At 38.4% G+C, this 13,294-nt stretch overlaps 1 protein-coding gene across 4 annotated transcripts in view; it reads left to right on the top strand.

Annotated features, from left to right (window-relative positions):
• The window catches only part of TTLL5 (tubulin tyrosine ligase-like family member 5), a 248,736-nt gene that overhangs the window by 96,682 nt on the left and 138,760 nt on the right, over positions 1-13,294 (top strand). For 2 of the 4 annotated variants that reach the window (XM_012724492.1, XM_004681676.1), the window contains 7 exons: positions 633-753; positions 3,178-3,324; positions 4,323-4,426; positions 6,929-7,056; positions 9,408-9,491; positions 10,050-10,451; positions 12,951-13,135. In XM_012724492.1, the coding sequence (XP_012579946.1) occupies positions 633-753; positions 3,178-3,324; positions 4,323-4,426; positions 6,929-7,056; positions 9,408-9,491; positions 10,050-10,451; positions 12,951-13,135 (1,171 nt within the window). Of the gene's footprint in view, positions 1-632; positions 754-3,177; positions 3,325-4,322; positions 4,427-6,928; positions 7,057-9,407; positions 9,492-10,049; positions 10,452-12,947; positions 13,136-13,294 lie in introns of all 4 variants that reach the window. The other 2 variants (XM_012724491.1, XM_012724493.1) reach the window with 2 other exon arrangements.

The following is a 13,294-nucleotide window of genomic DNA, read 5'->3' as shown; positions in this document are numbered from 1 at the left end:
CTCGTCCTAGCCCATTAGTTCATTTCTGCCAAACTCTGTTGGACTTCACTCATTTGTTCTGGGCTCTGACCATTCCTGTCTTGTAGTTTAAAAAAAAAAAAAGCATGATCTTAAACTTTGGTTTCAAAAGGTCCTTGGTAGGATTTATCTGTTTCCTGCTGTGGAGACTTTTGTATATAGAAATATTAGTTGCCATAGCAAAAGCCATACATTGTGCAAGCTGGTAAGTATGTTTGTAAGGGCTTTCAAGACAGAAAAGAAGCTTCTCTACAGTTGATACATACGTTGTTGTAAAGATTCAATACTTTTGACTGCCCGCCCCATCCCAAGAAAGTTGTTTAAAAGTTGAAAGAGATTAGGTATAAGAATAGGAAACTTAATTTCCTATTCTTGTTTGACTTTCTCCCCCCATGGTAATAATGAGAAAATAAACAGAATTCTCTGTATCTGATTATTTTCATAGGAAAAAAACCTCACATACTGCTTAGAAGTTATTCAGTGACTATGATGGGCTGCTCTTTTCTTAGCCATTCGATGAAAAGATTCTCAAAGGCCACTTTGAGACCTGTGGGTACGCATTTGGTAGGGTAACCATTCTGTCCCATAATGGTATGTTGTTTTGATTTCTCTAGCAAAGTGCAGGCCCGGGTAGCATTCTCTGCCTATCTCCAGCATGTTCAGATTCGCTTGATGAAAGACAGCGGAGGGCAAACCTTCAGCGCCAGTTGGGCTGCCAAAGAGGATGAACAGATGGTGAGACTCTTCTTGTTGGAGATTTTTACTTTCCCTTTTTCTTTTCTTTATTTTTCTGTTAGGGTAAAGTGCAATATTTTCTGCCAATTAAAGAATCACCATGTAATATATTTTATAGATTTCTCTTTAACGTGAATTCATTTTTTATCTGGAGCCATGTTTATCACATGTGGCATCACAGTCATTCTGAAAATGGAAACGCAGAGAATAAAAAAGAACTGAGTTTTTCTCGGGCAGTTACACATTTGATTAACTCTGAGGTAGGCACTATCTGCATTTTACAGATGATACCTAGAGAAGGGAAGTCACTTCTCCGTTTTCCCACACTTTTGGTGACAGTGAAATGCGAACCTAGATGTTACAGTTGTGCCTTTTTTGTGCTTTCATTGTTTCCAGGTGTCATAAGACATTTTCTGTCTTGAACGGTGGAGTGGGGAGCAGAACACACAGACCCACTGAAATACACTGCTGAGGGGAGCAGTGTGTAAGCCTCTTCACGGGCTGTTTAACCCTAGGGATGGGTGACCTGAAAGAGAGGAACTTTTAAGACTGAAAAACTACTCCTTTGCTCAAGTCAGTGATGACCCTACCCTCCTCCACATACAAGAAGCATACAGTATGCCAGACTGCTTATGAAAACATGATGGATATCCCAGAAAACAACTCATGAATTTAAAGTAGCCAATCCAAGCCAGAGATAAAACCTTAAGTGTTGTGAAAAATATTTCAACCATCAGTGGAAAATGTTAGCTCTTCTTTTTCCAAGTGGAAAATTGAAACTGCCTTTTTGAGAGTCAGTGTGTCTACTCCAATGTGAAAAAATAATGTTTTAATATAACAGCTGAAGCTACCCTGTAGTACAGACAGCAGAGTAGAACTGTGAAATCCAGCCCTCTGGTTATGAGGCTGTTCCCTTATGCTGTTGTAAATTGACAGTAAGACAATGCACCACAATCCAATTCAAGAAGGGGAAAAAGCTTAGAAAAGAATCTGCTGCAACTGCCGACTTGGAATCCACACACAATTTTTATGGGGCTTTTTACAAGAATATGTAGAGTCATTACTCAGTATGAGCATGCCTTTTTGAGAATATATTTAGAAGTAAACTCTACCCCATTACCTGACAATCACGGCAATGCTGTAGCTCATGAGGAGTGGAAAGGTTGAATTGCCTTCTCTAGTTCATGCTAGAGTTGAGATTCTTTATCACATAACACAGAGCACACATCATGGAAGGTCTACTGAACACTGTAACTGTAATTTTATTGCATTGATGGGTGTGGGTGAACAGCTAAGGACCTTGGTTTTAAAAATCTCACTTTGAAGCATTTTTGATGTTTTGAAATGATGTGACTGGTGTCCAGATTTCAGTCCTTTGCCCTACCTTAAGTGAGACATATTTCTTTCTTTCTCTTAATAACTTTTCTGCTGTTCCCTCCCAGTTCTGAAAGCTGCCTAAGCCCTGAGAAGGGGGTAGAGGGAAGGTATTACCTTTCAACATAGGCATAGTTTTTTTAAAAATGTGTAGTCTCGGCCCTCCCTGGTGACGCAGCGGGTTAAAGCACAGCACTGAGAATCTAAAGCCCCTTCCGCATGAGTTCGAATCCCACCTGCCCCGGAGGTGACCCTCAGCAGTGTACTTTGTCGATCTGCCTGTTCTGCTCCCCACTCTGCCTCTGGTGAAGCCTCTCACTGCCCCTGAGCCTCTGGCCTGTACTCCAGTTCTGTGTGCACAAATAAATAAATCTTTAAAAAAAAAAAGTGTAGACTCTACTGTTTACAGATAGTGTTCATTATCCATGCATTTCTCAACCACTTCCTTCTACAGAACTTTTAGAAGCTTTTGACATGGGACCCTTGGAGGTGACCCTGGGTTTCCATGATGTTCTTTGCTCTGGAGTTTCCTTCCACTTCGTTTGGTTCTGCATGTATTGTGGTTTTATTGTTTCTTTTCCCCCTCATCTTTCTTTTCTCTCTGTTTGAAGATATCCATATTCTTTCTTTGTCTTCTCACTTTTGATGACTTTATCTGCCCTGTGTTTTCAGTTTCCACCACCTATCCTTGTTTGCTGTTTTCTTAATATCTTTCTCTAGTCACCCTATTAGAAGTGATATTTGTACTTTGAATGATTATGATTCTATTTATATGTGAATTATAGTAGTGTCACAGTACTACTGCTACTATTTTATTACATAATTATTTGCATACATTATTGATTTTCTGAATGCCACCTGAGTGAAGGAGGAAAATGTTTCCTTTATTTTGTTTCTCTCTGCCCTTCTTATACCTCACATGTTTGCTCTGGGTCTTCTTTGTTGAAATGTAGAATTTTTACATCCCTGTTGTATGTAATGTTTTCATAGCTTCTCTTCGGTTACTTACCATAATCCCTGCATTTTTTCCCCAATGACTCTCATTTATAGGAGCTAGTGGTCCGTTTTCTCAAACGAGCATCAAGTAACCTCCAGCACTCACTGAAGATGGTATTACCCAGTCGACGATTAGCACTTCTGGAACGCAGAAGAATTCTGGCCCACCAACTGGGTGACTTTATCATTGTGTATAATAAGGTAGGTGGTTTTTCTACCAGCCTTGTGTTTCAGATGACCACAGAGTGTGAGAAACAGACTACAAACTTTGTCCAGTTGGGTGAAGGGGTCTGCCTTCCATTTTTCTAGCATTCTCTGTGTTTTTACTATTTAAGGGAGCACAAAGTCACACCCTCAGACTAAAAAGCTGCTGACTACTTCTGAAAGTCCAGTGGCCATATTTAACCCATATCCAAAGGCATATTTTGTTTTGACAGTGGCATTAACGACTCCTAGGTTATTTGAACTTACGTTGTCATATTGTATCTTTAGATGGTGGTAGGTTAACTATTTGAGAGCAGTGACATACTGTCTTTCTTGAAGAAGTTCTTTTATACTTTGTTTTCTAAAACATGTTGTGTAACTTATTTTCCAACTAAGCCCAGAAATATACTATTTAATTAGTAAATTTTGTAAGGCGTCTTATATCCAAGACTTTGAGAATGCTTTAGGAAAATCATTTGGGGGGAGGAAGGAGAATGGTTAATTTGTAGAAGGGAAAGTTCACCTGGGAAATTTAGATAGCTTTTCTGAAGAACTGTGGAATGTTTAATAGATTGTGAGCACACCAAATCCATAGCCAATAAGGTATTCTACAATGCCCTATAGGGTATCTTCCAAGAACTATCTTTCTTCTCCCCAGTTATAACAAAGTACAGTATCTCCGTTGCCACATCATTAAAGCTGCAAATGTGATCACAGACATGACCGAGCTACTATGACAAACTATATTATCAAAGGGCTATGGGAGTAAATAAAGAAAAATTTACATCTGTAACTTTACTTAGAAATTCCAAAGTATTTCATGAAATACTGGTAGAAAGTAATATATGAAATGTCTAAGTGACAGAAACAATTGGAGGCATTAAATGTCTACTATAAAGTTAGATTATCCCAAAGGTCCTGACATTGGATGATAAAGTGCATTTATCAGGCATCAGTGTTATCATGTTTTTCTCTGGGGGTTGGGGGCTGGATAGGAAACAGAACAAATGGCTGAAAAGAAATTGAAGAAGAAGCTTGAGGAAGAAGAAGAGGATGGAGTAAATTCGGAAAACTTTCAGGAGTTCATCAGACGAGCAAGGTAAAAGATTTTAATTAACACTGGTATTCTGTCTTCCACATAGTCCTACTGAATTTCAGCATTCCCTTGTCTCTACCATATGGATGTGAGTGAAGTCACTTTTAGGAGGAGAAAAAGAGTTTCATAGACTTGGCCTCGCCATATCTTAGCCAATTATGTTCCTGTTGTCATGGCTTCAGTTATCAAAACACTGCTCCTGGGTATCTGGGCTGTATTTCTAGACAGGCTTCAAAGTTACACCACTCGAAGCACTGAGAGGGACCTTGGAAAGTTGAAGCTAGAGGCTTCTAGTGTTTACTGGGTCTGAATTTATCCCTGACTAGCTGATGCAGTGATGACCAAATTTTGCCTAGGTTGAGTGGGTTGAGGAATTGGCAGTTTCTCAGCACTGTGAGGGTTACGCCTAATTTATATAAAATAGAGCAAGTTCTTCATGCTTACGGATAGCTGTTGAGAACTGAAAGATCTCAGTAAACAGCTCTTTATCTTTATACAAATCAGCAAAGCCTTTTTGTCTACTTTCAAAGGAAGAAGTAATGAAGACATATAATTTCAAATTTTGTAAGACTCATACTAGATGGCCTTTCTCTAAAATAGAGTTGTACGAAACTAAAGGAAAAAGGATAAAACATCTGTATGCCTCCGTTACTAAGGCTGCAGCCATCAAAGTAACATTAGAGTAACAGTAAACAGTTAGAAAATCAACTTTCTATTCATTTGTGAACTTGGGTGGTGTCTGTATTTGCTGCCCTGTTGCCTACTAACTAGAGTCTCTCGTCATGAGCTTAAACACACACAGCAAGCAATCCCTCATTTTACAGGGTTTCTTAATGTGTAATGCCACTCGGTTGATATTCTTTGGTCTGGTGTGTATGATTGATTAATAAAGCAGGTAAAGAAATCCAGCAAGAAACATTTTCTCTTATCATCATTATAAAATAAGGAAGAAAATGATAAAAATAGAAATAATTATATCATTATAAAAATAGAAAAGAAAATAACTAGATAATATTCAGAAAATGGCTCCACTTTTGAAGTTCAAAGATTAATTTCTAGTTCCTCCTAGGGATCTTCAGAATTCCTAAAATTGGGGGAAAAAAAACTTAAAAAAAAAAAAGATGTGTATTTCTCCACTCAGGCCTAAGTGGCTACTAAAAATGAGTTATATATACTCTTAACTAATGATACAGACCTGGAGATAGCACATTCACTACGGGAACATTTAGTACTGATTTTGAATTGTTGGAGTCTGTTACTGACTGTTAGAAAGATATATTAGTGCCAATTTTTCTTTTATTATTTGGGTTGTGCATGGATACCTTTGTCATTATGGTAAATCTAAGTACCTCCAGGAGTGAAACAGAGTATGAAGTGAGCAGAGGATAGGACAGGAGGGATAAGGCAGCTTATATTTTGACCAAGCTTTTACTTAGTCTTTTGCTTTTTTATTTAGTTGTGTGAAGGGCCCGCACAGCGCAGAGGCAGGCTGCGGTGCCCCACTTCTTCGTATCTCCGACAGTCGCTTAGGTGCTTACCTTGCGGCGCTTCACCACTGTAGAGACTGAGGGTTACTCTGAGATTCCTGGCAACAGCTTCCTAGATTCTTATCACGGAGTGTGCTGAAGATGGGGTAATACAGGGATACTAACTTGAAGGCCACTGATCTGGAACAGACCAGCTGAGATCTCCCACATGTCATAGAATCCATGCACAATATGTTTGCTGAAAGAATCCTATAAGCACTCATTCGTTCTCTCATACTTTCCATTTTGTGGATGTTCATAAAGAGCATATAATTTTGATAATTTGAAGTGATCATCAAGAAGATCTAGTTCAGTCTCCCTAATTTTACAGATGGTTAGGAACTCTTCTATGGTTACCCTGGTAGGTCTCCTTATTTCTGAACATAGTAATTACAGTAAGTGTTTCCTACTGTGTAAAAGTGGGGTGGCCAAACTGTAAAGGTCCGGATAGTAAATATTTCAGGCTCTGTGGGCTACATGCAGTCTTTGCAGCATATTTTAAAAATACATAAAAACCTTTCTTAGCTGGGAGCCAGATCCAAGACAGACTGCTAGTTGGGTTTGGCCCACTGCCTGCAGGATGATGATTACTGATCTAGAACATGACAGTCCAATAGAACTTCCTGTGTTGTAGGACTGAGAGTATAAAAATGAGGCTAGCGTAACTGAAGAGAAGAATCTTTGAATTTATTTAATTTTAATTCATTTAAGTTTGAATAGTCACATATGATTGGTGGTTACCATATTGTAAGGTAATAATCTGGCAAATTTCACTGTAGAATGAATAATGCCTTATTGTATTTAATTTTTTACATTGCTGCATTTAGACTCATATTTAGCCATCTCTTAATAGGAAGTTTTCAGTTTATGTCTTTCATTTCCCTTTCTTTAATTCTTACTCCATTTCCATAATAAAATCTGGTGAAAGATTTTCCAGAACAGCTTCCTGTTCTCACCATACTTTCTCTCCTCATTTTAGTGAGGCTGAACTGGAGGAGGTATTGACTTTTTATACCCAAAAAAACAAGTCTGCAAGTGTCTTCTTGGGGACTCACTCAAAAAGTTCAAAAAACAGCAGCAGCTACTCTGATAGTGGGGCAAAGGGTGGTAAGTATGCTGGTTAATTAATAAAAAATAAGAACAAGTACAGACTTGAGCTCTGCAAAGGAAAACTAGGAATAAAGTGCTACATAAGCACTAGACACTCCAAGGTGGTGAAATTTTGCAGTGTGGGAATGGGGGATGAGCAGGCATGACTTTTTTGTTGTAAAAGCAGAAGGGGGACATGGTCTGATTTTTTTCAAAATAATTAGTAGCAGAGAACCTTCTGAGACCAGCTAATAACAGCCACATTCACTGAGCATTCATATTACTATCTGCCAGACGTGATCTTATTTTTTACTTCCAAAAAACATATGGAATGGGTACTATTTTAAATTTCTTTACAGATGAGAAAACAGAATCTGAAAGAGACAGAGTAACTTACTTGAGGGTGTCCTTCACCTGGCAGTGGGATAGTAATTTGAACCTCACATTGCCTGACTGAGGCTTGTGCTCTACAGCTCTGTTTTTCTGTCTCTTCTAACGATTACTGCTCGTTCTTGCTAAAAATTTTCTTTCTCTAGCTCAATGCCTTTGCCATGTTAGCTAGGAGAATGTCATGTGGGACCTTCCCGTACCTAGTGGGATGTCTAGACCTGGGCCCTAAATGCCATTAGCTTCCTTCAGTCACTGTGATAACCCGGGATGCTCTCGTTATTACAAATGTTCTCACTGCTAGGGATCTTCATGATCTTTGCCTTTGGAATTGATACAGAATCGATGATCCAGTTCATGTCACCTGATTAAAAAATAGTGGTAATATTGTTATAAACACAGCTCTGTGCTTTAAGTGTAACATTCATTTAAAATCTAAATGATGACTAAGAAATAGGTAATCAATACACTGATTTTGTTAATGTGCTAAAACACTATTTTCAAAGGTGGAAACTTCTTTCCTGTTCTTAAAGCTTTTATAGCCTACTGTGAAAGTTGCCAGGAAAATTGGTCATTTAAGTTACAGAATACGTTTCCCCAAAAGTGCTAATGTCTTAAAAACTGATTAGGTTTTAGTCCACAAAAGCCTATTTAGCTCACTGTGTAATTAATTTATTGTATTATTAGAATTCCTTCTGACTCCAGCCCTCTTCTTTGCACTTTCCTTATTTACCTAAGTTCTGAAGCTAGTCTGTTTGCCTGTTCATTCCTTCCTTCTACATATATTTGCTGAGCACCTATTATGTGTCAGACATTTTGATAGGGAAGCAATAACTAGGACTTTTATAGTCATTCATTTCATAACATTTATTGTTTAGTTGATGATGAATTGGGTGAGTCAATACCAGAAGAATATGAGTGCGAGCTCTGAGAAGCTCCTGTGATGTGTGGGGCAGGTTCCTATTATGAGGTGGGATAAGCAATCGTGCACTGACCCAGGAAGGTGAGGGTCTTTTTGTCCTTAAGATCACTTCTCTCTTGGCAGTAGTGAGAAGCCCTAACAGCATTATACTGGCAGCAGCACCTGTTTGTACAGATGGACCTTAAAAATTCTGGGGTTCATCTGCTAGGGACTGCCTTCAGTAAGCTACAGCAAGAATATCTAGAGGAGCCATTCTTGGCTGAAGGAAACAGCTTTATGACATTCGATAGACTCTGGACTCATTTCAAACATGAGCTAACAAGTCTGTGACAGAATTATCACTGCTGGTATAGAGAATGCACATCTCCATATTCTTTCATTCTGAAAGATGATCCGAGTGACCTCTAAGTTTTTGAGACAAGTTTTGGAATATTTCCCTAAGTATAAAATTAGCTCTAGCTGTTCTTTTTCAAAATTGTGTGATAATTTATTAGATTAGAACTTCTGTTTCCTTGAGTGATTGTATTTTTTGAATGTGCTGCTTAACTTATTTCAAGTCAATTCACACAACTTTTTTAACTAAAATGGAGGATTCTGAAAATCCAGAGCTGTGGCCTGCAGGTGCCACGTACTGGGCTGCTCTTTCTTTCTGCGTTAGTAGCCTGCTTAGGGCATATGACTTGCTTGCTCTTTGGGCAAGAAAGCGCCAGTGAGCTTGGTCGCTCAGTCCCCTTAGTCTGAATTCTTGGCAGAGGGGTCTGACTGCCCTTACTTTTATTTCTAGGCATGTTCTGGCTTGTTGACAGTCTATGAATGACTGGCATGGGTTTAAGTAGCTTTCCCTGGGTGAGTTTGCTGGAGCAGGAGTTGGGGAAGAGTCGGAATCATTTGGTTGGTGGCCCACCCAGCTGCCGATGGAGGGGGGCCCCTTGGAAAAGCGTGGTAAGATCTGCAGTGGTTCCAAGCATTGATTGCGAGTGGTGTCGTATTTTGGAAATGAAATATACCCTAGCACTTGATTCGTAGGAGAACCTAAGTTCAGTTTTATTTCTTGTTTCAGATCATCCTGAGACGATGGAAGAAGTTAAAATAAAACAGCCTAGACAACACCAGGCAACAGAAATTCACTCTGATAAATTATCTCGTGAGTGACTTCAAAAATAGACAGATTTACTGCTCTCTGATAAATCCCTAACAGGAAAAGGAAGTCACCAACTGTTAATGACTCTTAAGCATGAGACATTACCCTAGTGAAGTACCTTTTCTTTGTTCTTCCATCTCCCTTAGAATTCTCTTCTTACCTACTGGTATCCTATTTTTCTTTGAAGGAATTTTTCACTTTCTTAGTGTTTAGAGCTACTGAGCACTTTCCTTTTTCCTAGAAGGCTGAAAGCTGTCACTGCTAAAAACTTTATCCTGCTGCCCTTATGTTTGTTAAATATCTGCTCTGGTTGGTAGAGCTAGTCCCAACTCTAGCTTTTAGAAAGGACTAAAAATAAGCTATTTCTGTTGTTGAGATTTTCTCGGCAGGCAAAATTCATTTAATTCATGATGTATACTCACTAAAGTGTCTATTTCTCATGATTTTTGTTTCATGCTAAAATTATTTTGATGTTTAAAATGTTTATCTCTTATTTTATAGAGATTGTCAATGTTCTCTAAAATGATGTGTTTTTTTGTTTGTTTGTTTTTGTTTTAATAGGATTTACCACTTCAGCAGAAAAAGAGGCTAAATTAGTCTATACAAATTCTTCCTCTGCTTCTTTCTCTGGTCCTGCTGCTGTACTTCTGCAGAAAATTCCCAACACCCATTTGTCGTCTATTATTTCAACCTCTGACCTCTCCCCAGGGCCTGGCCACCATTCTTCTTTATCTCAGATTCCTCCAGTTATTCCCAGCATGCCTCACCAGCCAACAGTTTTACTGAACACGGTCCCTGACAGTGCTTCTCCCTCCATACATCTTGGGACACAGAACGTACCAAGCCCCGCTGGCCTGCCACGCTGTCGATCAGGCAGTTACACCATTGGCCCCTTTTCCTCTTACCAAAGTGCTGTACACATCTATAGCCAGAAACTGTCTCGTCCCTCTTCAGCAAAGGCAGGTGAGTGAGAAAATGAAAGACAGCCCTCAAGGTCAGCTCCTCCCCAGCCTCCAAGCAAAAATATGTCATCTCTTCCCTTTGCCTTTTCTTTTGAAAGGTGAAGGGACACACGCTGCATTATTCTGAGATCACTAGGAAACAGTCTTGCATTTGGCCTACTAGCATTCATGCATTGCTGCACAATGAAAGAGGACTTCTGTTAGGTACCAGAGATGAAGAGATTAATAACACAAAACTTCTGTTTGCTAGGAGCTTACGTCTAGTTGAGACTGCCCTGACCTGCTAGCTGCATTCTTTCTGACTTGAGTAGTTATTCATGACATCAGACAAATTAGTATTTTTAAGTTTTTCAGTGTATTAAAGTCAAGCATGACCTGAGTAAATAACCAAAGAATTCTTAAAATTGGGTATCTAATTTTAAATGAAGTAGACCCACATTATTGATCAAGGTCTTCCCCCTTTTTGAAATAACAGCTTTATTGAATTGTAATTCACATACCATAATGTCACCACTTTAAAGTATACAAATCATTGGTATTAGGTCGTTCAGAGTTTTGCAACCAATACCACTATTTTATTTGAGAATGTTTTCATAATTCTAAATGCAACCCTTTCTGATTAGCAGTCACTATCCATTTCCTCCTCTCACCACTGGCAACCACTAAACTACTTTCTGTCTTTATAGATGTGCCTATTCTGAATATTTCATTGAGAGGAATCGTACAATTGATGATCTTTTGAATGACTTCTTTTACTTACCATAATGTTTTCAAGATTCATCTATGTAGCATCATTTATAAGTACTTCAGTCCTTCCGGCTAAATAATAATCCATTGGCTAGATACACCACGTTTTCTTTATCCATTTATTGGTTGGTGGACATTTGGGTTGTGTTCACTTTTTGGCTGTTAGGAATAATGTTGCTGTGAACACCTGTGTACAAGTTTTTTTGTAGACCTGCTTTCATTTCTCTTGGATGTATATACATGGGAGTGGCATTTCTGGGTCCTGTGATACCTTTATGGTTCCTCTCTTTAAGGAACTTCCAAACTTTCCTGTCATAGCTATACCATTTCCCCACCAGCAAAGTATGAACTTCTAGTTTCTCCTTATCCTTGTCAACACTTATAGTCTGTCTTCTTGATTTTACTCATTCTAGTAGGTTCAAAGAAGTATCTCATTTTTGGAGTTATCGTTTACATTTCCAATAATGACTAATAATATTGGATATCTTTTCACCTGCTTTTTGGCCATCTGTATACCTTCCTTAGTAACATTCTTTGCACATTTTAAAGCTGTGATATTTGTCTTTTTATTGTGGACTTGTAAAGACTCTTTATATTTTCTAGATCCAAGTCCCTTATCAGATGTGTGACTTAGAAATGTTTTCTTTCATTCTGTTGGTTGTGTTTCCATTTTTGTCAAGCACAGAAGTTTTTAATTTTGACAAAATTTAATGTATCTTTTCTTCTGTTGCTTATGTTTTGTTATCCTATCTGAAGTACTGTTGCCTAACTCGAGGTCAACGGTTTTATATATATGTTGTTTTTTTTTTTTTTTTAAAGTATAGTTTAGGCTCTTATGTGTTGAGATACTATGTTATGAAACCATAAATTTATCACGTGACCCAGCAGTTCCACTTGTAGGTACATACCCCGAATCGCTTACCCACTTTGAGTTTATGTTGGTGTGAAGTGTAGCATAAAGGCCTCACATCATTCTTTTGCATTCAGCTACTCAGTTATCCTAGCACTGTTTGTTGAAAGAGTATTATTTTCCTGTTGAATTGTCTTGGCACTCTTGCAAAAAAATCATTTAATCCTAAATGAAAGGTTTTATTTCTGGAGCCTCAGTTCTGTTCCGCTGATCTACATGACTGTCCTTTTGCCAGTACCATGTTGTCTTCATTATCGTAGCATTGTATTCAGTTTTGAAATCACCAAGGGTAATTCTTCCAACTGTGTTCTTCTTTTTCATAGTGTTTAGGCTGTTCTGGGTCCTTTGCATTTTTATATAGATTTTAGGATCAACTTGTCGATTTTTACAATAGGTAGATGGAATTTTCATATGGATTGTGTTGAATTCGTATATTATTTTGAGGGATATCTTAACATTGGCCAAGTTTTTAAATTACTATAATGATTTACATATTAAGGTGAGTTACAGCTAAAGTAATTTTGTTGTTGTTGTTCATTAAGATTAACAAATTATAGGATTGTTTATTCCCCAGGCATATCATGAAAATTCTTTATGAAGTTTTCATTGCAAACAAAAACATTAACATATGCTTGTAACAATTTGGCAGTAGAGAGAGTCTGTATGATAAGGATTTATTTTTATTTTTGAGAACATTTGGAGATGTTATTGTTCCTTTTATTGTCAGATATTCCTAAATTATCCAGTAAATTAGTGATATTTTGTCAACTGAAATGTCTCTGTCATTTAAGTGTTTCAGGGCTTTTTCCCTAAATGGGTGAAAGCTTCTCTCTTTTCTAGCAGGTTCATGCCACCTAAACAAGCCACATTCAGGAGTAGCCAAAACACAAAAGGAAGGAGAAGATGGACCTTTGTACAGCAGACGGTACAACCCGACTATGGTGACTGCTGAGCTGCAGCGGCTAGCCGAGAAGCAGGCGGCGAGGCAGTATTCGCCATCCACTCACATCAGTCTCCTCACCCAGCAGGTATGGAGGAGCGGGTACCCCAGAACCCTGGGCACCTGAGACAGGCTTCATGACAGGGTATCCCTTCTTTGTCACTCTTTACTATTCCCATATAATGCCGCCTTTTAAATGAGCATTGGTTTCTAGCCAGACGAAAATGTTCCTCTTCAGCTTTAAAGA

The sequence above is a fragment of the Condylura cristata genome, unplaced genomic scaffold, assembly GCF_000260355.1.
Source record: "Condylura cristata isolate star-nosed mole 26May11 unplaced genomic scaffold, ConCri1.0 scaffold00013, whole genome shotgun sequence".
Lineage (NCBI taxonomy): Eukaryota > Metazoa > Chordata > Mammalia > Eulipotyphla > Talpidae > Condylura > Condylura cristata.
The sequence above is the reverse complement of the archived record's forward strand: the minus strand, read 5'-3'. Positions and strand labels throughout refer to the sequence as shown.